The 22538-nt window shown below is 48.2% G+C and overlaps 2 protein-coding genes across 3 annotated transcripts in view; both read left to right on the top strand.

Moving 5' to 3' along the window:
* Window positions 1-7312, top strand: part of secisbp2l (SECIS binding protein 2-like) — a 22410-nt gene extending 15098 nt beyond the window's left edge. For both annotated transcript variants that reach the window (XM_062548627.1, XM_062548628.1), the window contains exons 12-19: window positions 27-168; window positions 1056-1225; window positions 1504-1636; window positions 1759-1918; window positions 3397-3617; window positions 4066-4220; window positions 5030-5249; window positions 5438-7312. In XM_062548627.1, coding sequence (XP_062404611.1) covers window positions 27-168; window positions 1056-1225; window positions 1504-1636; window positions 1759-1918; window positions 3397-3617; window positions 4066-4220; window positions 5030-5249; window positions 5438-6144 — 1908 coding nt within the window. In that variant the 3' untranslated portion in view covers window positions 6145-7312. The remainder of the gene's footprint in view (window positions 1-26; window positions 169-1055; window positions 1226-1503; window positions 1637-1758; window positions 1919-3396; window positions 3618-4065; window positions 4221-5029; window positions 5250-5437) is intronic.
* A 2540-nt stretch (window positions 7313-9852) lies between these two features.
* On the top strand, window positions 9853-22508 carry LOC134095531 (SHC-transforming protein 1-like). Its single transcript, XM_062549134.1, has 12 exons — window positions 9853-10048; window positions 10375-10960; window positions 14041-14111; window positions 16334-16397; window positions 16677-16796; window positions 17018-17071; window positions 18659-18710; window positions 18833-18959; window positions 19831-20020; window positions 20138-20210; window positions 20528-20883; window positions 21381-22508. The coding sequence occupies exons 2-12, from the start codon at window positions 10448-10450 to the stop codon at window positions 21507-21509; spliced, it is 1749 nt and encodes a 582-aa protein (XP_062405118.1). The 5' UTR covers window positions 9853-10048; window positions 10375-10447; the 3' UTR covers window positions 21510-22508.
* The last annotated feature ends 30 nt before the right edge of the window (window positions 22509-22538 follow it).

Raw genomic sequence — 22538 nt, 5'->3', positions numbered from 1 at the left:
GGTGTGTGTGTGTTCTCCCTCTGTAGGAGGCGTTGACCAAGGCTGCAGGGAAGAAGAGTAAGACTCCTGTGCAGCTGGACCTGGGCGACATGCTGGCTGCTCTGGAGCGGCAGCAGCAGGCCATGAAGGCCCGGCAGCTCACCAACACCAAGCCGCTCTCCTACACAGGTACGCACCGCACCACACACACACCGCACACACACACATCAAGCCGCTCTCCTACACAGGTACGCACCGCACACACACACACCACACACACACCCGGCAGCTCACCAACACCAAGCCGCTCTCCTACACAGGTACGCACCGCACACACACACACCGCACACACACCCGGCAGCTCACCAACACCAAGCCGCTCTCCTACACAGGTACGCACCGCACACACACCGCACACACACACACACCAACACCAAGCCGCTCTCCTACACAGGTACGCACCACACACACACCGCACACACACACACCAACACCAAGCCGCTCTCCTACACAGGTACGCCAAGCCACACCGCCGCACACACACACACCAACACCAAGCCGCTCTCCTACACAGGTACGCACCGCACACACACCGCACACACACACACCAACACCAAGCCGCTCTCCTACACAGGTACGCCAAGCCACACCGCCGCACACACACACACCAACACCAAGCCGCTCTCCTACACAGGTACGCCAAGCCACACCGCCGCACGGCACCGCACGGCACACACACACACACACACACACACACACACACACACACACACACACACACACACACACGGCAGCTGACCAACACCAAGCCGCTCTCCTACACAGGTACGCCAAGCCACACCGCCGCACGGCACCGCACCGCACCGCACTGCACCTTACCGCACACACACCAGGCAGCGCATGGAGGCCTCGTCAGGAATCACATGAAAATCACTGATCGGCGGGACAGTGTCGTCAGTTAGAGTCTCCAACACTGGACGTCCGAACGTGGCCGTGGTTTATGTGTTGGCAGAACTCTGAGATGTTTTTTTGGGTTGGTGAGATTGACAAAAGTTTCCTTTGTGTCTGACCACCAGTTGGCACCGCGGCCCCCTTCCATGGCAAGGAGCCAGCTGGCAAGGCGGCGGTGGTGAAAGGCCAGCCCTACGCCGCCCCCCACAACATGCTGGACTCCAGCGCTCCGCGCATCAAGAGGGGCAAGGAGCGGGAAATCCCCAAAGTCAAGAGGCCAACGGCCCTCAAGAAGGTAACGAGCCCTGTGACCATAGCGCAGGTCAGCCCTTCAGACAGAATGGCACATTTGCATTGCCACACTAAGCCGTGCCGTAATTCCGGCATGCACGTAACACAAATCTGACATGATGCAGGTTTTGATAGCACAAGTTCAATGCGGTTCAAAACGAAGCACATTTCACACAATTGATTCCCTCATGGTTTTCCATACATATTCTGTACTAAAAGAAGACATAAAAACAAGACGTGATGTGACGTGTGTATTCTCAAGCGAGCCGCGTCTGTCCCCAGATCATTCTGAAGGAGCGGGAAGTGCGGAAGGGCCGCTTCTCCGTGGACCAGAACGCCGCCGGTCCTGAAGAGCAGGGCGACGACGAGCTTCACTTCACAGACGACCTCTCTCGAGACGGCGTCTCACAGGAGGGTGAGTACTCGCGCGGTCCCCGTCAGTCCGTGCGACGCGACGCGACTTCACGGGACCTCCTAGACGTTTCCCAGTCACTTGACCTGCTCTAACGGGACCTTTTGCTTCCTGTTGCTTTGCAGAGAACGGCCTGAGCATGCCCAGTGACGCCTCGCTGTCTCCGGCCAGTCAGAACTCGCCGTACAGCATCACGCCCGTCTCCCAGGGTTCCCCCGCCAGCTCCGGGATCGGCAGCCCCATGGCCTCCGCCATCACCAAGATCCACAGCCGCCGATTCAGAGAGTGAGTCCCACCACCTCTGGCCTCCAGCGCCACCGGTCAGCACAGCTCCCCTTCCGAACCCCCCAAATAGAGAGAGAGAGGACAAGGCACCCTTGCCCTTCCCATACAGTCTCTCTGAAGACCTCAGAACAGGCCGGTGTGCCTGGTATCAGATCCCTGCTTCATGACATTGCCATGTTTTAGTTCATCAGAAAGATTATGTGTTCTGATCATTGGTGCTGTTCACCACAGAGTGATCCTGTCCCATAGAGTGGTGCATCTCTCCTCTTATCTGTAGACTCCGTTAGCGTGGGGAGAGTTGTCCGTGTCCCATAGAGTGGTGCATCTCTCCTCTTATCTGTAGACTCCGTGAGCGTGGGGAGAGTTGTCCTTGTCCCATAGAGTGGTGCATCTCTCCTCTTATCTGTAGACTCCGTGAGCGTGGGGAGAGTGATCCTGTCCCATAGAGTGGTGCATCTCTCCTCTTATCTGTAGACTCCGTGAGCGTGGGGAGAGTTGTCCTTGTCCCATAGAGTGTTGCATCTCTCCTCTTATCTGTAGACTCCGTGAGCGTGGGGAGAGTTGTCCTGTCCCATAGAGTGGTGCATCTCTCCTCTTATCTGTAGACTCCATGAGAGCGTGGGGAGAGTTGTCCTTGTCTAAAGTGGCGGTGGCCGCTGCACACAGTGCTGGATTGTGAAGTGTGGCACACTGGGGCACGTCCTGTCCTGTGCTGCGCAGCACAATGTACGCCGCGCGCTACAGACGCCGCTTTGTCTCCCAAAAATGTCTGGCGCAGGGAGCCCATTGTGCTGGCCAGGGCCCCGTCGCAGAGCTCCTGCGCCTCAACAATCGCTGGACGCCCACCGGCGCTCGGGCCCTAAAGCTGCACCGGCCTCCCCCCCGCCTTACTGAGCAGGATTAAGATAACTGAGCTGTACATGAGCAAATGAGGTCCTCCGCTGTGCATAATGCACACCAGAATGAGACTTGCTTATGGAAATTAACATTTTTAAATGGCATTGTACATTTGTTTTCAGCTAGAATTCTCTTTTCATGGTTGTTGGATATATCAATCAGTTGTACATTATCTGTTGGTAGCCTTTAAATATCCAAAGCAGGGAAGTGTAAGTGTACACAGTGTAGTAAGTGTATAGGAGTGCTTTTGACCCATTAGGCGGGGATCACATTAGCCAGACCATAATAATACATCCAAAACATTCTATCTCGTTCCTAAGTTCAACCTTTGTTGTTACGGTCTTAGACAAATCTGATTGGTCAAAATGCCTAAACATTCTAAATCTGATTGTGACGAGCCGAGCGTTGCGCTTCAAAGTTGAACCAAGTTCAACTCCCAGTTTGTTCAACGCTAGCGTTACGCCAGCGTTACGCCAGCGTTGTCACCGGTCCCCTGCCGAACCGATAGAGAACAATAGGAAACCTGCTGCTTGCCGCTGGCTAGTGTGATCCCCCGCCTTAAGGTGTTCTCTTTGCCCCAGGTACTGCAACCAGGTGCTGAACAAGGAGATTGACGAGAGCGTGACGCTGCTGCTGCAGGAGCTGGTGCGCTTCCAGGAGCGTGTCTACCAGAAGGACCCCACCAAGGCCAAGGCCAAGAGGCGCCTGGTCATGGGGCTCCGCGAGGTCACCAAGCACATGAAGCTGCAGAAGATCAAGTGTGTCATCATCTCCCCCAACTGCGAGAAGATCCAGGCCAAAGGTTGGGGCTCACCTAAATGTTTGCAGCCTGGTCAAATTGCAAAAATGTCAATCTGATTTGTCATGTGTAATGTGTATGTACTAAGTGTTTGTAAATTAGTAATGTGGAAAGTAACAATAATGTTCTATACTATATCTCCCCCCACTCTAATTTAATCTTACCATTGGCTTTTTTGTGTGTTACAAATTGTTTAAGTCCTGGGACGCTAAATGAGCAGATTCCTTCTAAATGAGACAGTACGTCACCTTATGATTAGTAAGAACTTTTAACAGCATAAATTGAGGAAAGATGAGGAACAGCAACATTGCTGATGGCAACAAGAAACATTTCAAATAGCGTTCACAAGAGGGCAGTGTGCACCATTAAATGTGACTGTGGCACAGGATAGCTGCCTTGTGTGCTGGAAAAGATTCAGAAGCATGTGAATGATTGCTGTGTGTTGAAACAGGGGGTCTGGATGAAGCCCTGTACAATGTCATTGCCATGGCGCGGGAGCAGGAGATCCCCTTTGTGTTCGCTTTGGGCCGCAAAGCCCTGGGCCGCTGTGTCAACAAGCTGGTCCCAGTCAGTGTTGTGGGCATCTTCAACTTCTTTGGAGCAGAGGTATTTCATGAAGCACACTCACACACCTCTCCTCTCTTTTCTCTCTCACTCTCTCCCTCTTGTACTGTCTCTCATACTGTCTTATCATCCCCTCTCCACATACACACACACACACACACACTCACACACCTCTCCTCTCTTTTCTCTCTCACTCTCTCCCTCCTGTACTGTCTCTCATACTGTCTATCATCCCCTCGCCACATACACACACACACACACACACACATACACACACACACACACACACACACACACACACACACACACACACACACACACTCACACACCTCTCCTCTCTTTTCTCTCTCCCTCTCTCCCTCCTGTACTGTCTCTCATACTGTCTATCATCCCCTCTCCACACACACACACACACACACACACACACACACACACACACACACACACACACACACAGATACACTGAACATGGACATGCATGAATACTTCTGAGTGAGTGAGATTACGTTTTGAAAAACGAGGTTCACCGGAGCAACTCAGTTTTTAGATATTTATTTAATTTGCCAACATTGTAGGATGAAGACGTGGCAACGTCGAAACGTTAGTCCTACAATGTTGGCACCTTAAATATCTAAAAACTTCACATCCGAGTTGCTCCGGTGAACCTTGTTTTTCACTACAGTTTGTCCTCTCCCGTCGACGCACCAGACAGTGATTTCAGGAGCGCGGAGGACTTTTTGCTTTCTATGAGATTCCGTTTTCTCAGATCATGTCCAGTGCTGAGTGGCGGGAGCATCTCAACCCTCTCTTCTCTTCCCTCTCTTCTCTTCCCTTTGCTGTGCGTCCTGCAGAAGCTGTTCAACACGCTGGTGTCCCTGACGGAGGAGGCCCGGAAGGCCTACAAGGACATGGTGTCGGCCCTGGAGCAGGAGCAGGCCGAGGAGGCCCTGAAGAACGTCAAGAAGGTGCCGCACCACATGGGCCACTCACGGAACCCCTCGGCCGCCAGCGCCATCTCCTTCTGCAGCGTCATCTCCGAGCCCATCTCCGAGGTCAACGAGAAGGAATACGGTGAGACTCCGTTAACTGGTTTGGACTAGAGTGATTGGACTTACTATGCGTTTTGGCTGCATAGTGGGGCGGTTCTATTTAAGACAATTTGGCACGTATGTGTTTGCACACTGCATGCTGGTCATAAGGTTATTGATTATTGATCATTGATTGATTGTTGATATCGTATTTTATCTGGTGTTCCCTAGAACCAACCAATTGGAGGAACATGGTAGAGAGTTCCGATGCGCTGGAGCCTATGGAGAACGAGCCCAGCAGCAAGCCCCCCCCCACCAGCAGCAGCAGCAGCAGTACAGCAGCTCCTAAGGACGTAGAGGCTCCACCAGCCCCCAGCGTCAGCGTCAGCGCTGCACCTTCTACGTCCCAGACCAGCCTCCGGGCACCACCAGCAGCCGCCACCACCGCCACCACCACCGCCGCCGAGGGCACCAAGGAGGAGGGCAGTGCCAAGACGGACGACCGCCTGGAGCTGGCCTCGCAGCAGAGCACGGAGACGGGCTCGCTGGACGGCAGCTGCCGCGACCTGCTCAACTCGTCCATCACCAGCACCACCAGCACGCTGGTGCCAGGCATGCTGGAGGAGGCGGACGAGGAGGACGAGGAGGAGGACGACTACACGCCCGAGCCCATCTCCGTGGAGGTGCCCTCCCTCAACTGCAGCCGCATCGAGTCCTGGGTCTCCAAGACGCTGGAGAACATGCAGCTGGGCAAGACCCAGGACAGCACGGAGGAGGACGAGGAGGAGGAGGAGGAGGACGAGGAGGAGGAGGAGGACGAGGAAGACGAGGAGGAGGAAGGCGGGGCAAGCGAGGAGGAAGAGGTGGAGTCCTCGGACGTGGTAGAGAAGGTGCAGGACGGAAAAGAGGCCCAGGAAGCTGAAAAGGTTGTGGGCTAATGGACTGGGTTCCTCCTCCACCCCATTTTCTCCTCCTCATCCCCTCCCACTCTTCCCAGCCTCCTCTTCACCTCACCCCACCCTCACCCCACCCTCACCCTCACCCCACCCTCACCCTCAAGCAACCAGCAGCTTCACAGCCTTGAACAGCAGTGTCTCTGGATCCAAACCTAACATGATCTCAGGAAAACGACCAACTTACAGTATGAAACCAAACACACTTTTGAAAAACAAGCAGACACACACATACATGCACATACATACATACATACGTACATACGTACAGTACAAACACACACACACACACACACACACACACACACACAAAATGCTGAGCTGTAGCTGGAGAGCTGAATAGGGACCTCATTAGTCCACATCTCCACCACCCTCATACTTGAATTAGCTTGTACTGACTGACATTTTCAGTGAGGTCTTTCAAAGGGAATTTGCGAGTCCCTCAAGACCCCCTTCAGTTTACTAGTTGGAAGTAACTTGTGGACTTGTGTCAAGCGTTGCACCAGGAATGCTTGGTTGCTGTCTTGAAGGGACTCCATGATGAGGTTCCAGCTCAGTGGCCCAATGATCGAGCCATTCGCTACTCTAGTCTCTTCATCTGTCTTCATGAAAAATGGTGGGTTGTTAGCTATGTTTGGGGGAACATGGGCTTTATTTGAGCATATGTTTGTTCTTGCTCAGCCAGCAGTTCTTTAGCTGATTAGTTGCTGTGCTTCACCCATTAATTTATTCACTCATGGTTGTGTGTTTACTGTCGGACAAACATGGGATGACCTGTTCTCATTTAAATGGGGGAGTATAGATGCATAAGGTTACCCTTCCACTAATGATTATCCCCAGTAAAAGGGGACTCTGTGATAGAGATCTATGACTATAATAAGTGCAAGTCATTACTTTCGAAATCATAGTTCTATCTGAATTCACTTGGTGAATTTTGTAAAGCTTTCACAATTCATAAATTTTCTTTTTTGTTGTTTGTTTTTATCTCAAATAATGTCTGTTTGTGTGACAATGGTTTGAGGTTGGTAATATAACTAATGAAAACTTAATCCAGAACAAATATGTCTTGATTGTACATACCATGTATAGGTTGTTATAATAGTTAATCTGTTGTATTTATCTTGCGTGGTTAACAAGCTATCTGGGGATGTTTTCTGTGTGCTTCGTTGCTTGTTCATTCTCCCTCTTTGCTAGTTTATTTCTCCAGGTCATGGTACTGAGGCACGAATATGTGGCGTTACCGTTGTCAAACGTATTGGCCTGTAAACTGGCATTATAGATGGTCATCTTACCAAATGTAATGTAGGCAGCGTATAAAATGATGACGAATGCTTATTATGGCAGCACCTCTTGATTTGAGTGGTTGCAGCATGCAGACACCGGGACTGGACCAAGGCTGGGCTGGCCTGTGTGGGGAGACAGTGTGTGTGTGTGTGTTTGTGTGTGCCGGTAGGGGCCCCTAGCACCTACTGGAGCCGCATCCTTGCCCAGGACATCTCCGCTCTCTCCACACACACACCACTGGGTCCTGACGAGACCCACATTCTGCTCATCTTCTCTTTTGCTTCTCTGCTCAGCATCTTCTTTCTTTCCTCTCATCAATCTTCCCGTCTCCTGAAGACCACATTCGTTGTCTTTCATTTTGAGTTCTTTCTCCTTGTTTTGTTTTAGTGTCCACTATGCCTGGATAACTCTGCCACAGTGTTTGCTACTGAGGTGGCAGAAACACCTGTTTTAAGATGTGACTGCAAGAGGTGTGTATTTCTAGTTTTTATAGTACCAAATGTCTACAAAACAGTCACATTTTGTATGTCACCTCTATTGGAACACTGCCTTGGTAGAACTGTGGCGGAGTTAAGCACGTCTTATGGTCGGCTGTCTCTGATGCAATTCTCTTTCTTCTTTCCTGTTTTTTTGAATGTAAGTATTATGGATTTGGACAACAAAGCAATGGTGTCAAGCTAGTTAAGTTCAGCAACAGAATCAGTGATTCAACCCATCTTGTGAGGCTTGTGAGGAAATGGGCAACAAGTCCTCTCAGGAATAATGAGTTAAAAAAAAATTGGAATGATAAGGATTAAGTGTTATGTTTAAAGTATGAACTTATCACCACATTTTAAATTTATTTTGATAAAACTTTCCAATTTTATGATGACAAATGAAATGTTACAAAATCAAAATTGTGAGACATATATTTCATCATGCTCAGACATTATGGCAAATGCTCCCATGTGAACAGTCTAGTTAAGTGTTGTGCAATACCATGGCTCTGGAACAGTAAAATGTTGTAGACATGCCAGTAAAAAAGTGAAGGTCTTCTGTTTGATAAAAGGTACTATATGTTGTAGGCTTTTTGTCAACACTCTATCCTTTTGTTACCATGTGTCTAAAGTAATGAAAGCAAATGTGTTCTTTGCACTATGTAAATAATAGCAAACAACCTCTTGTAACTAATGTGAAAAATTGGTTCTATGAAGTACCTTTTTCAGTGTGTGGCTGTTCTTTATATTACTATTTAAGAGTTGCTCTTTAAAACTGTACAGCACTAGTAACATGTAGATGCCTCGCATACCTAATTGTAATCTTAACTATCTGACTTATCGTTAATGATAATAAAATATTGTTTAAAAAAATGTGCAAGGCCTTGTGTGTCATTTGGTAGCCTACGTGGACATTGCTTATTATGAGCAGTGAACACAGTTTTGTTCAGTTCCAAAAGAAGTTAGGCGTTGGCAACACCTAAACAAGTTCTGCGTTGCGTTGGCAACATATTGGGTTCTTAAGTGTAGCTACAACAGGTGTGACGATGGGACGCTCAGGAAGGATTAGATTTTCTGCGGCTGATAGGACAATATGCAAATCAATTCTGCCTCTGCCCTTCCGGTACAGTATCTTGCATGTATTTGAATGTTCAGGGGAAGTCTGTAGGCTAAAGACCAGTTATGGGTTGGTTAGCCTAATGCGTTTGTGCGCCTCATCCGGATCTAATATTGTAGCCCGTTAACGCTGATGATGCAATGCACGTTTCATTGTGTAAATGATAGAAAGTGTCTTCTGCAGCTTGAACGTTGTCTCGTGCAGACAGGTCTACGTAACATCATTACAATTCCTTTATGGTCCTAAAGATAGCGCCTTCTGAGGGTCTTATAATTTAATCTTTTCACATCGCCAGTTTGACACAGAGGGCTTCAGGAAGTTGAATCAGGCCGGAGATTGTGACTGGGCCATAAAAAGAAGACTAGCTGTAAGAAAGCGGCTTCATAACTTCCCTGGGGGGAAATACCATATGTCTCAGTGTCCAAGGTAACGAGCACTCAGAGATGCTTTTCACATCCTGTGTGTCTTTCCCAGTCTCTAGCTTCCGTTTAATTCCCTTTGCCCGCAAACTGCATCGACTGAGCGTTTGGCCAAACACAAGGGCATCGTTCACCTGTCCGTGTGCCTAAAGATAGAAAACTGATTACAATACTAGAGAACGTTCAAATGGTTGCTGCTATGGTGGATGACTCATTCGGCTTGTACGCGATTGGGCGATGGTTTAGCCGAGAAAAAAAGCTCGGGGGACTGTCAGTCAATTACAGGCATCTTCTCCCCTATTCACGCGTTTCTCAGCATGCGCAGTACGGGAGAGCAACTCATTCATAAAAAAGGGAAAGTTCATTCATGAAAATTGCGACAGCGCGCGCTCTGTCGCTGTAGCACCGCGGCGCAAACAGGACCTTGACTCACATAGGCTACACACGCGCACGCATTCTACCGAGGAAGAGCTTTTAGTGAGTGTCGGGACCTCTCTTTTTGCTATGGTGGCGTTGCCTGGGAGCGGTAGACTAACCCGTCAGTGTGCTACAGGATAACATTACCATCCTGGATATGACTCTGTCCCATGGAGGTGAGTGAAATCAGTTTAAAAGTACTACTTTATTATATTTGTACAGATCATACAGAGTTCTCTGATATACATGCTTGCAAATTAGTATGTTAACACTAACATTATGTGTTTGGACAACCTTTACTATCTTTTGGTTTTGTGGATCAAAGGGCAGAGGCCAGTAGCTGTGTGTTAAAGACGAGTGAGAATGATATTAGTGTGTCTTTGCAGTGTCTATTAGGAAGACGGTTCACCCAAGCGTGACCTGGCAGAGCAGAGCAGAGCAGAGCAGGCATTCCCAGACTCTACCCCTTATGTGTGCCACTGCTTCCTCCCTCTGTGTGCAGGTCGTCTAGCTCTTGGCGAGCGTGCAAGTGTTTGTTCAACTTCGACAGCTCCCTCCCTCTGCCCTCTGTGGCTATGAAAGAGTCCAGCTTGCCCAAAGTCTGTGCAAACGCTGGTCTCTTCGCGCAGAGAGGCATGCTGTACCGATCCAAGTACAGCCGCCTCCGCAACGACTCGGTCACCTCGCTGGAGGACAGCCCTCCGACCGGCGGCGGACCCCTGAAGGTCGGAGCCAAGGCCCCTCCCTGCGTGGCCCCCAACCAGCCCGGCAGCCTGGCCCTCCTGGACCCCGCCGCGTCCTCTCCTCCCCAGGAGGGGGGCTCGTCCACCCTGTGCGCCTTCATCCCTCGCATGGCCAACATCAAGATCTCCAGCCCGGCCTCTCTGCTGGGGCTGCGCAGACTGAGCCCCCGGAGCCAGCCTGAGCCTGAGCCCGCGTCCAGCTGCTGCCCTGGCACCAGCGGGCAGCACGGGGCGTCCTGTCCCTTGGCATGCAAAATGTGTGTGTCGTCTCCCCGCAAGACCAACATGGAGATCGACTGGTGTGGCCTGGATCAACCGGGCTGCGGCGTGTCTTTCAAGATCAAGGTATGAGTCTGAAATCACCTATCTGCTTGAAGTGGGGTATTGTGGGATAGTGTGTGGCTGATAAAGGAGCTCTTTTGCTGAATGAGTACAGATGAGATCTGTTGGGGATTGATACCTCAGGAACAGCAGTACAGAGCTATACACATCTTATTGAATCTGTTTTACCTCATTACATTTAGGATGAATTTGGTGGCTGTTGGAGCTAAGTGCAGAGAGGAAGTGTTTCGTCACCTCCACAGGAAGCTTGTCGAAGCTTAACAAAATATTGAATATGCCCAAAATGGACCCAACTTTCTTTCACCATTAGGAAATGAAAATATACAAAGGCATATTCACCTCCTCCAGTTTCCTCCAGAGTCTGTGATTGGTAGAGTGGTCATGAGATGCTTGGAGTTTTTGCTATTTTTACCGTTGTGGTTGAAGATGATTTAACACTAATTATATGTTACCTCCCATGCTGCTCACTAGCTCATTCATAAACATGTTTAACACAACACTACACAACACTTGAGTCGCCCGGTCATCCTTAATCTTGCCCTGTGTTCTTCACTGACCACAAACCCCGAGGTGATGGTGAACGGGACGGGTGGGTTATTAGGTGCACGGCATTTTATAAAGAACAGCTATCGAATTTCATTAATACCTGGCACGGAGACGAGATTATTGTGCCGTGTGGTCATCGGTTGCGGTTGTGGTTGTGGTCATCAAACCGTATACGTCTCTGTGGAGAATGCACATTTTTCATGGGTCCATAAACTGTCTTCGGCGAGAGCTCGACTACCTAACTAACTGGCTGCGGGAAACACAGTCACTTGCTAGAGGACATCCAGAGTCGTGTGTGTTTTTAACCAATCGTCCTTTGATATCGGCTCTGGTGACTGAAGACAAGCCGAGTTGCCGAGTGTGAGCCTGTGACAGCTGTGGCTTTTGCTTTGTTAGGAGGAAACAGGGAGTGTTTGATGCCACATGCCCCGTATGACGCTAGATAGGTGCTTTATGCAATCCCTCCCTAAAGGCATAAGCTTATATAACCTCTCTGTGTGCTAGAGCCCATTCCTATGCCTTCATTGCCTCTGCTGCTCGGCTTTGAACTTCAATAAGCAAATTACAAACACACACATACATTACACACACAAAGCACACTCAGCATAATGTTGTCTTACACATGCAGAAATATACACATGTGCGCTTACACAAAGATCAGCAAAGACAGCACACACACGGGCGTACCAACTTGTGCTTGCCCTTGGAAGTTGAACTGACCCCTGAACCAGCAGAAGTCAGTGGAGCCCTCTCTCAGCTGTACTGTAGCCTCAGAGCGGCTGGCTGGCTGGCTGGCTGCTGAGGAGCGAGAGCGAGAGCGAGAGCGAGAGGAAGAGAAGCACCTGGGAGATGAATGAGTGTGCGCGCACACACAGCACACACCCCCACACTCACACACCCACACACCCATCCCCTCCCCTCCCCTCCCCTCCCTCACAGACGCGCAGTGCTTCCTGTACTCGCAGGAATGACTCATCCTCTCTCCCTCTCCCTCTCTCCCTCTCCCTCTCCCTCTCCCTCTCCCTCTCTCCCTCTCCCTCTCCCTCTCTCGCTCTCGCTCTCTCTCTCTCTCTCTCTCTCTCTCACTCCATCTCTCTTCCTCTATTTCCCTTTGGATGGGGGCTTCATCGATGGGAAGCACAGAGGCAGGGATGTGAATTCAGACGTGTTGCGCTGGATGGCTAGGCGCTTGGGAACAGCTGGGCAAGGTGCTTTCTGTTGGTCAGAACACAGTGCTGCTGCAGCTCCCCGCGTTATCCCGACTTCTCTCTGCCTCCACCACAGGCTGTTGTAATAACCGGTGTGATCATCCAGCTTTGGATTGCTTAGATATTGGTAACTGATAGTAACACAATTTGTTCATTTGTTTTGCAAATGAGGCACCGGGCACTAATTTCATTAACAAATGATACCATATCTATGAGTAGCCTAATCCCTGTAGCTTTAGCATTGCAGAAAATGTGAAGCAAATCAGACATGGAAAAGCAACAGAAGGGAATACAGGAAATGTTTCTTAATTTAACCGGGAGGTGTGACTGGGGTGTTTGACCATTAAGCCCCACAAACGTTTTTTTATTTATTTTATTTTTGTTGCTGGACTTCAAAGAGAATAAGAGAGAGGGGAGTGTCCGACTCGAAGGACCACACTGACAGGCGTGCGCACTGGCGGCTGGTGCCTCATTGATTTCCTTTGGCCTCCTCGCTCCGGAGCACGGAAGCAGTGGTGGACTTACTCATCCTGGCGTAAGCCTGGCCGGGTGAGTCACCTGCCCCTGTGCAGGCTGGGCCCGAGCAGTGCTGCTGCTGCTGCTGCTGCTGCTGGAGGAATAGCAACACGGCTGTGCATCCTGTCTGCCTGCTGGACTCGGCAGATTACGCTTCTTATGGGAACAGAGTTCTCGCCCTCTCCCACTATACACCACACACAGCCCACGCGCACACACACACACACACACACACACACACACACACACACATTTGCATTCAGACGCATATGCATTTTACATGGTCTCACACCAAGGGGAGCATCAAAGCCATGCAGATATGCCACTATATGCCACTATACTGTATATGTATCCTATAGGCTGACAATATGGGCTTTTGTCCTTCACAGTGATTTAACATCAAAACATGCTTCAGACCTGTGGTTGATCAGAGTCTCTTTGATCCCCAGATTGTGTCATCCACGGTTTGGTGTTGACACATGAAGGATCATTTCGCCTCTTTGCATATGAATACATTTAACACAGAATGTGTCGTACTAAAGCATTGTGACATCTGTTTCTCAATGAAGTACATAATCTATTTATATTCCCTTAATGTGATGTTGGGCAGCCATGGACATGGATACTTGTTATTAATCCCCGTTAAATTATCTGTCAGGAAATGCTGACGGTTCAGCTCCCTCTTCATCAGCTGTCGAGCTGCCTACGGGAGGTCAAGCTGAAAGTGCCTGACAGATATTATGTCCACGCTGGGTCCCGAGATGCTCTTCCTCCCAGTCACGCTGTGTGTGCATTTGTGTTTGTTTCCTGCAGTACATGGGCTGTTTGGAGGTGATCCAGTCAATGAGGGCTCTGGATTTCGAGACAAGAACGCAAGTCACACGGTAAGAGTCTCACTGTTGTTGTTAGCCATTCTGGCTGACTGCGATTCAGCCGTGTAAGCACTGGGACTGGCTGTCCTCTTTGTGTTGTCTGTTTTTGATTGTGTGTGTGTGTGTGTGTGTGTGTGTGTGTGTGTGTGATTGTGAGGAAGGGGGAGTGTTGAGATGAAAGTTAAAGCTATTAGTTGAAGCACAGTGAGGGCTGTGTTCGGATGGACATTACCCAAGCCATTAGTGGCTTAACTCGTTAATTCATGTTGATGCCACCAATATGCTGTGTGTGGCTTTTGCCCTGTCCAAGTTCATAGAAAGAAGTATTTGTGCTTGTTTGGGAAATGTTCTGCCATCAAAGACACTTAAACTTCTAGCCCATACTAGACTGTTGATACCAAAAAGAACAAAAGCGCAGTCCTCTCAATGTAGGATATGTTCTACGCTGTCTGGCCTCTGTGTTTTGATTTCCACCAAATAACACTAAGAGAGTCTTGGCCTTAGTCTAACAGAACAGCCTGTGTTCATGCGATTGCTGCTGCACAAAGAATGATGTGCTAGAAAATTCAATTTGGGCAAATTTCCTCCTAATGATGTCTTGAATTTAAAGAGGTTGAGAGATAGTCCATCAATTGTAATTTGTTTTCAGGAGAAAAATACTTACTTTGTCACTGCCACGACCAAAGGGAAACTGGGTGCTGCTTTTTTTTTTTGTGCTCGCAGTGTATTCCTTTTTAAAGCGGGGGCCATGGATGGCCAGCTAACTGAGGCTTCTGTGTAGCGCTTGATTAATGTTCATTAATCTATTAGTTCTGAGGGGCAAAAGACAGGGGTGTATTCTCTACCTTCTATGCGCTAGAGTAAATCTAATATTTCCGACGCGGCACACTGCTGGTCTGTCTGGCCGTCGGGCCCTGTGGTTCCTGTCCCATGGTCTCCCTGGAGGCAGACGCTGCAGTGCACGGGGCCTCTCGCTGGAGCGGTCAGCGTCGTGACTGGGAGAGAGCAGCGCCGTGCGCCCAGACCTGGAGCTCGCGGGGCCAAGGCAGGCGTGGGAGTCGCTCGGCCTCTCGTGCTCATCAGAGGATGTTCGCGGGGCTCTGGGCTGGACGTGACCCCTCTGCCCTGAGTGGGCGAGTCCCTGGCACAGGATGTCAGTCGGCCATTGATTTGTTTTCTCCTCTCCCCCACAGACCCACTGCTCACAGACCCTAACACCCTGCCGCTCATATGTGCTCCCTCTCTTTCTCTCTCTGTCTCTCTCGCTCTCTCTCTCTCTCTCTCCTTTGCTCTCACTCTCTCTCTCTCTCTCTCTGTATTATCACCAGATCATAAGCTTCATGCATATGTATAGCTAGGAAGCCTGAAAGACAGCTTGTTCCGTTTGTCATTTTGTTTTTATTACATTCCGGAATTCTATTACCTACACACTAAAATCAAATGGGCTCCGTAAATATTGGATTTGAGCATTTAGTGTTGGAGTTGGTTCTCATGCACAATTTGTTAAGGGATTTTATTAGCTGAAATGTATATTCCTATCATTCCAATTATTTTTCATTCCAATTATTTGTCTCATAGACAGATGGCTTCTTCCCACATGAGTTAAGCACAGGCACTTGGTTAACATGGTTAACCACGCAAATGTGGTTGCGATGCATACGTGATAATGGTTCCTGTCACCCAACTAAAGAGATTATGTTTTCGCCTCAGATGGGTAGCGCATCCCACGGCGGCCCTCTCTCGGCTCCCTGTCCACCCCCATAGGACTCTGTCATCCTCACCTAGCAGCGTGCCATAAATCTCCGTATAATAACTTCAATTTGGCCTTCCTGTCTGACTCATCATGCGTGCTGTGCACAAGAGCAATTAGGGAGGACTGCCTTTTATGTGTCACTGCGGCTTTAATCAATGAAAACATCGCTTGGAGACGGCAAGGTCTCTGCTTAGAGCAGACACCAATGTTTTTTATATACGGATGAAATGTGATTCCTGTGAATGAATTGAGAATGGCTCTCGCTGGGGCTTTTGTGAGCTCTGTGTATGAATGGGTGTGTGTGTGTGTGTGTGTGTGTGTGTGTGTGTGTGTGTGTGTGTGTGTGTGTGTGTGTGTGTGTGTGTGTGTGTGTGTGTGTGTGTGTGTAGTGGTGCTGGCCGCTGGGGACGTGGGGGGAAGTGTGTCATGTTTGGTGTGGAGTAGTGGGGTCACTGTGCCTCCTGCCTCTCTCTCCTCTCAGGGAAGCTATATGTCGGCTGTGTGAGAGTGTGCAAGGGGCCAAGACAGCGCTGAAGCGGCGAAAGGTATCTATCTGCCTGTCTGTCTTGTGGTCTGCAGCCGTCAATCACTCTGTCTATTTCTTTCATCATGCACAGATAAACCCAAACCATCTCCATAGACAGACTGTATTGATTTTTTTTAAATCAATTTAAATGTTTTAATTACATGAACTATTTCAAATATACATGCAACATGCTGATTGGTTGTCTATGCCCATTACAAAGGAACACATTTTATTCGTGATTCATATTTGTACATGTACAATGATATTGTAATTGCTGTAATTTTTATTTGTATTTAAGCCACCACGTAAAGGCCTGTCAACAATTCTGGGCAAGAGCAACCTGCAGTTTTCTGGAACAAACCTCAAGCTGAGCATCACGATGAACAGTTTAAAATTAACCACTCTTGATTCCCTTCAGGTAAGACCACTGAGGAACAGTATATTCTATTTACCAGCTACCAGAGTAAAACAGTCCCCTTGGCTATAAAGACTAGTGCACGGTATCATTGTATGTTTTAGAATGGACAAACATCATTCATACATATATTCATATAAATAATTCCTTATACACACCATGTAATGACATGTACAGTAGGACTTTGTAAAAAGCAAGTCTAAAGTCTTTTCCTTTGTCCTCAGACTGTGGCTCACCACCCGATGCAGTCCATTTCCTTTGCCTCCGGAGGAGACCCTGTAAGTTCCTGTCTTCTCTGCTCTGGCAATAATCCTGTTTTGTCCTGCAGCAGACAGCTGACTGGATGAGGCTCCTCTCTAAGGATAAACCCGTGACTCCTGTGTTGTCAGTACAATAATCCTTGTGTTGCAGTTTAGCAGCGCCATATTTTTATTTTGTTTTGTTGTTTGTTTTGGCATGATGTTTTTGACCATGAAGTATTCAATATTATCCAGAGAGCTCTCTGTAACCTCACATCTTCCATTAGACTGGGAGCAATCAGAGGACATATTAGAAACCCAACCTAAATGTATTTAAACTCTCTTACGTTCATCACTAACGCTCCCAGTGTACAGTACTTAATTTGGCCCATGAGGGAAAATTCTCCTTCTAAGGAGAATAATTTATCTTAGGACTCGAGATTTCACACATTGTGCAAATCTAAGAGCAAGCTGGATTTGAGATGTTCAGTAGAAACCAGATACCAACATTATGTCATCATTATGGCAGTGGATGCTGGATGAATGAATCTGGGCTGAGGCTCTCAGTTCTAATCAGCAGCCATAAAAGGCTCCAGTATAGTTCTGGGATTAGACCCCCGTGCTGCGTGCTCTCTTCGAGACGGTCCACCCAAGTGCACGTCCGCCGCATCTCATCTCCTCCGGTCTCCTCTGGCCCCACCGCCGAGGAGTCACCCGTGCCGGGGAGATACTGGGAAGTCCTTATCTGGGCATCAGCCCTTCCTGTTTCCTGCGCGGAGGGTGGCAACGCAGCACAGCACAGCGCAGCGTGCGGCAGGAGCTCTGGTGCCACGGCACGGCACCTCATGAAAATATTTGTGAAAGGGCTTTTCCTGCGATAAGGCAGCCGCTCATGAAGGAGCCGCACTGGAGCATGTGATGTAATGTAGCGAGGGGAAATAGAGGCGGCTTGATAAGCGGCGGCCTGATTTAATTAACGTGACAGTCTTCCTCCCCGGTGCCCAATTCACTTCCTGGTCTCTCATCCTGTAATCAACATTCTGCTACAGTGCTTGCCACACACACGCACACAGACACACATAGACACACACACACACACATACACACACACACACACATACACAGACACACACCACACCACACGCACACACACACCACACGCGCACACACACACACCACACGCGCACACACACACACCACACGCACACACACGCACACACACACACACACACACACACACACACACACACACACACACACACACACACACACACACACACACACACACACACACACACACAATGTACAAGGTATAATTCGATTACTGCCATTGTAATTCCTCTTCTGTGTGCAGTCATAAATGTGGCTAGTTTCCTGTTCTGCCACATGGTGTGTAGCCTTGCTGTGTGGTTCTCATGCCCACAGGTGTGGACACAACTGGCCTGAGTGTGGGACGTGATAACTGACACCTCTATTTGTTATTGTATTATTATTATGTCTGTATCATTGTTGTCTTTTGCTGAGATTTAGGTTATGATATCCAATAGGTATGTTGCCAAAATAAATGCTGTGCAGTCAGTGATTTGAATATGTAACCATCAGCTGGTCATGTTTGTTTTTCTTCAGGAGACTGCAGATTATGTTGCTTATGTTGCCAAAGATTCTGTCAATGAAAGAGGTAAGTTTTTAATGTGTTCATATATACTTACCATTTGAGTATTGTATTACTAAAATATGAAATATATACGTGTCGTTTATATCTTCACCAGTATCTAACAGCATACGCACTCATTTTGTCAGCTTGTCACATACTGGAGTGTCCAGAGGGCCTGGCACAAGAGGTGATCAACACGATCGGACAGGCGTTTGAAAAGCGTTTCCGGCAGTTTCTTAGCAGTCCGCCGTCACACACAGTGGCCAAGGAAAGGTCAGTTAATTTCGAAGAGTGTCGCTCTGATTCCTTGGCTCCGTCCTGATTATTTCACCTTTATGACATCACGCACAGACGCAACCAAAGTGAGTCAGCTCCATCAACCCCTCCCCTCCCCACTGCTCCACCCAATCCCTCTCTGGCACAGTGTATCCACCCACCACCACCACAACCACCACGGCTCCATTGATCAAAGTGGAAAACATGCAGCTCACATTATGATGAATGACCATGCGATCTGTAGCAATCCATCATGCAATCATTTGTAACTGTTCCAGCATGGCTCTACTCATAGGACATGAGTAGAATAGGACAGCTCAGTGTAATGTTTATTCCGTGGGGTTGAGTCATTGAGCACTTCTCTGGTGTATTTGTTTGGTCTTTTCATCTGTATTGTGAGATTTGAATAGTATGTAAGTTCTGTGAAATCTACACTGTAGTCATGACTATGTAGTATCATCTATAAAAATTGCTATTCATCAAAACAACATGATTCAGCTAATGTCTGAGTTATCATGTAATTATGTTGCAGAGCGTTTTTATTTAGATGGCCTATATTCTGTAGATGCAGCAGATTCACTGCAGTAGACAAGCAGTTTCAAATATTTTTAGTTTGAGAGCCATGTAGGCAAAAGCTAGAAGTCAGGATGTTATCTAAATTAAGCAGTATACGCTCTCATGGTGAAATCCATTTGGTTTGTAGCCATTTAATCTATGATGTATTGTCTCACTCCCTCGTCTTGCACTCTGTCCACAGTAACCTTACAGTGTTGCATATCTAATATGTACCTGATCTCTATCAGTCATGCTGCTTTATTTGTTTGTTTGTTTGTTTGTTTGTTTGTTTGTTTGTACGTCACTGTTACAGAGTGAATGCAGAAGAGTCCCACCGCAGCCTGGTGCTGGTCAGAAGCCTCAGCCCAGAGTGTCTCGGTTCCCGCGGAGGCCACAACTACTACAACGAGGTCCTGGGCACCAAGGCGGCGGCGCCGGGGGGTCCGCGGGACCCGTGCGTGGAGCTGGCCGAGCTGCGGGAGGAAGACGAGGGTCGAGGAAGGGTGAGGAAGGCTCGCCCAGCGCCTGATGCACAGCACAGATCTCGTCAGCAGCGCCGGAGCTGCCACTTCCTGCGTGACTCATCCTCTCTCTCTCTGTTGTTTTGTGTTGGCTTGCAGACAGGCTCCCCGCCGCTCAGCGCACTCTACGAGAACTGCCCACTCCCGCACAGGCAGCTGCTGCCACCTGCAGGTGAGGGAGGAGAAGGCATGCTCCCTGCTAGTGGAGAAAATAAACACTGTCTAAATGTAAAAAAATAAAGAAAAGAGAGCTGAGAAATATTCAAAGTCTTGTCTTTTGGAGTCACACACACTACCATCATTTCCATATGATGCAATTAAGTATTATATTCATGAGTGAAACTGTTTATTTAAAATAATTCATTCAAGTCATTCACTTCCTACAGTACATCACCATTTGCAATGTCTCGTACCTATCTCACTCTTTTGTTCCTTGAGAAAAGCACTTCCATAAATATGACATGTTCTTGCGCCTGTGATGTGACTCAGAGCCGCTCGAACAGACGGGGAGTGAGACGGAGGTGGAGGACGGCCCGCTAGCGGAAGCATCGCCGCTGCCAAGCGCGCCCGTGCCCGTTCCCGTGACCGCCCACCTCCTCCACCACCTCCACCACCACCACCCCCACCAGCCCCACCACCCCCACCAGCCCCAGCAGCAGCAGCAGCCCTTGGCCGGAGAGGGCTGGTACCACGGCAGGCTGAGCCGGCGGGAGGCCGAGGGCCGGCTGGCCCGCAGCGGCGACTTCCTGGTGCGGGAGAGCTGCTCGGCGCCGGGCCAGTATGTGCTGAGTGGGCTGCAGGGCGACGCCGCCAAGCACCTGCTGCTCATGGACCCGGAGGGAACGGTGGGTACCGCAGGCCGCCCCGCCGCCGCTTATTTACTACGCACGACACCGCCATACCGCCATACCGCCACCCAGGCCGCCATCTGGCCCTCGGTGAATAATGCATTGTCATCTCACAGCACCACCAGGATCTGCTTTTAGTGTGGCTCCCCTTTGCATTCATTACAAGCTGCCTTCTAGTCAGTCTTCTTTTATGTTATTTTACTTACGTGCCGTAATTTCCCGACTATTAGCCGCGGCTTATACTGTACATTGACTTTGCAAAATTTCTTCAGCTATGAAGTTAATACAGGGGGGCAGTTAATATGATGTTAATATGGTTTTGTTTCTTTTAACTTGCAAAAATCACCTGCTGCTTATACACAATGCGGTTTACATGCAGGAAATTACTGTAATATAATATGGAGTGTCGCTTAAAGGAAGGTGTTACATGTTGTTAACACACAAGGGTACATTTCTGGTCTCTTAACATTCTTCTTTTCTGCCTGGCTCTTCAGGTGAGGACGAAGGATAACGTATTCCAAAGTGTTGGACATCTCATTCGGCACCACATGGACCATCAGCAGCCCATCGTGTCCTGTGGAAGCGAGCTGTGTTTGAAGCAGCCTGTGCTGCTGAAGCAGTAGCCGCGTCCGAGCGGCGCGAGGAACTCTGTGCCCGTACAGTACATGTCTTTCTGCACTTTCTGTGGACCTCCTTCCACCTGCATGGCCATTATAGTGAATACAGTGAACAGCAACTTTGGTCACCGTCCATGGACTTACTCAGCCAGGGATTTTAACCACAAAAGAGACTCTTTTAGCTTATACAGATGTCTGAAAGCACAATATATAGATATATAGAGGTTGAAGAGGTTGCCTGCTGTGTTTTGTTAAAAAAAAAAAAAGATTTTCTTTGTGTTGTTTCTTTGATATGGTGCCTTGTTGGAGTTATCAGACATATGATTGAATATTTTGTAAACTAGATTTTTCTACTTTGTATTTTGATACATGTCACATCTCAGAAATGTCTTTAAAATGAACCGGAGCTGATATAGCTGTGTCTCTTTCATATCATGAAGGCGAAGGAGCTTGATATATTTCATTTTGATTAAACTATACTACACTTTAATACTCAGTTCAACCCTGAAATATGCAAAACATGATATCAATACGTTGTTTGTACATTGGAGCTTTAAATAGATTCAGGAGATGCATGAATAAGGTACTAGAGTAGAGCTTGTCAGTGGCCTAAATGTGTTTAGCAGCATAAAAACACTGAGCTCGGTAAAACTTGGTTTTACAATTCTTTACAATGGAATACATAGCAAATACAAATAATAAAGATTGGAACAGCCAGTGTTTCAGTATAGTTAAATACAGATTAAAGGAACAAGGTTTTCCAAACATCTCATGAAAATGTTGTGTAAAAAAACGTACAGTGTAAGAGTTTTAACTGATATACCTTTTATACTAAGATAAGATAATTAGGCTGCTCAAAAAGGCGTCATAGAATTACAGAAATGAAAATGAGAATTTCACTCTGCATTGTAAATGTATTTCTCCTTTTCTTTTTAAATGTTCATGTAAATATTTTGAAATGAATATGCCTTGTCTGCAAGGACTTAGTATGTTAAAATAAACTGGCTTGCTTTAGATAGTATGTTTGACGTGTTA

The sequence above is a fragment of the Sardina pilchardus genome, chromosome 11 (assembly GCF_963854185.1).
Source record: "Sardina pilchardus chromosome 11, fSarPil1.1, whole genome shotgun sequence".
NCBI classification, from domain to species: Eukaryota; Metazoa; Chordata; class Actinopteri; order Clupeiformes; family Clupeidae; genus Sardina; species Sardina pilchardus.
Note: the sequence above shows the minus strand (reverse complement) of the source record. Positions and strands in the feature narration are given on the sequence as shown.